The sequence below is a fragment of the Loa loa genome, assembly GCF_000183805.2.
Source record: "Loa loa unplaced genomic scaffold supercont3.1743, whole genome shotgun sequence".
Taxonomy (NCBI): domain Eukaryota; kingdom Metazoa; phylum Nematoda; class Chromadorea; order Rhabditida; family Onchocercidae; genus Loa; species Loa loa.
The window spans coordinates 1-1,734 of NW_018109922.1; the positions used below are offsets into that span (position 1 = coordinate 1).

Below are 1,734 nucleotides of genomic sequence, written 5' to 3' on the forward strand. Positions count from 1 at the left end.
CTTAAAATACATTTGGTGAATCGAAAATTTACTTCAAGAATCAATTTTGAAAGAGAAAAAAGAATCATTTCTGTTGTTTTTAAAGATGAATTATCGTATCGTTATTGTCGAAATTCTAAAATTTAATGTTATAGAATGTTTTTTGTAGGAAAATTTATGCAGATTGCAAGTATTAATCATATTGGTCATTAGCATCACATAGCAATTTGCATATACTAGTTTTGATGATTGAAGGAAATATTGCAATACTGAACCATATTTAGTCAAGCAATACTTATCATCATTCATATTAGGTAAATTTTATAATGAAGTTTGAAGAGTGAGAAAAAAACGAGCGTCATATTTATTATGAAAGAAACCTTTCTCGAAAATAAAAATTTGAGAATCTGTGTATAATAGCAAAAAAAACCTCGCTTTAAATTAAACTTTCCCTGGATGGAAAATAATGACAGTCGATGGTCCAGCTTACCTTAATACGCTTCTATTTCTGACACAAATGCAAATTTATGTAATTCAATGGAAGGCTTCCAGTGACACGAAATATTCTGTTAATCCCAATTTATTTAGAAAGACTATTTGTGAAAATTCAATGGAAAGCTTCCAGTGACACAAAATATTCTGTTAATCCCAATTTCTATAGAAAAACTGCTTGTGACAGTATTATTCACTTTTCTTTGCATAATCTGTATGAAATACTTTCTATTTTACAATGCATTACTATTCAATGCAAAAAGGAAAATTGAGATTTATTTCGATTTTTTTGAGTCTTTCTGATCTTTGACTGATCCGATCTTTTCACTATAAAAGGTCCATATTTTCCTTCAGAATTCAGTCTACCGTCACAAACTGCTTTCTTCCTCACCAAATTCGTTTCAACAATTTCTTCTTCTCATTTCATAATCTTAATTAGTCATAGTAGCTGAAAGAGTCTATCCATTACTGAAGCAACCGAATTTGGGTCTAAATCTTTGCTAATCATTTACCGTCGTTACCCATTAAAAGAAACATACAATAAAGTGAACTAATTACTCGGGAAAGATTGCATTCTTTAGCAAACAGATTTATTACACATCCAAAATGATTGGATTCATTCTCTCAAACTTCTAAGAATTCGAAATCCATTTATGATAGTAAAATTTTGACAAATTCGAACGATTATTCGAATCATTGAGTACATTTTTAATTTACAGCTACTGATAGCAATGCACTTCGAATATTTTGCTATCCTTATATTCGCCGTAATATCATCCAACATTGCATCAGCGACAGGTACACTTTTTGAATTTTCAAAATTTTAAATTTAACTGAACTATTTTGAAGTAGTGCATATTAGGAAATTTGAATGAATTTATGCTTCCTGTTCAAATATGTAAAGAATAAGAACTTTACTGATGAATTAATTGAAATTTCAGGAGAAACAGAAGAGGAAGGACCCAGTGCTCCTGAAAAAAGAAATATTGAAATTAAATGTCGGTGTCCCAACGATAAAGTAAACCGTGTTTTTGGAGAAGTGGGAAATCAAATTGCTGGTTACCTACCTACCGGTGATTTAAAAAAATATGGCGTGAGCACTCTTCTTTCACTTATATATTATCACGTTACATATATTCCCTAAGATGGAAAAATCATATCCGCCAAATTTTATGACTTCAATTACTAATAACTGTTGGTGATAAGGGAAATTGAAATGAGTTAATTAGTTATAATGAATTAATTGGTAATAATAATAATGGA

The 1,734-nt window shown here is 29.8% G+C and overlaps 1 protein-coding gene across 1 annotated transcript; it reads left to right on the plus strand.

Moving 5' to 3' along the window:
* Positions 1–1,412: 1,412 nt before the first annotated feature.
* On the plus strand, positions 1,413–1,564 carry LOAG_19113 (hypothetical protein; the record flags this gene model as incomplete). The annotated part of the gene is made up of 1 exon (XM_020451767.1): positions 1,413–1,564. A coding segment is annotated over one exon (152 nt), but the record flags the coding sequence as incomplete, so codon positions are not given.
* Between the last annotated feature and the right edge of the window lie 170 nt (positions 1,565–1,734).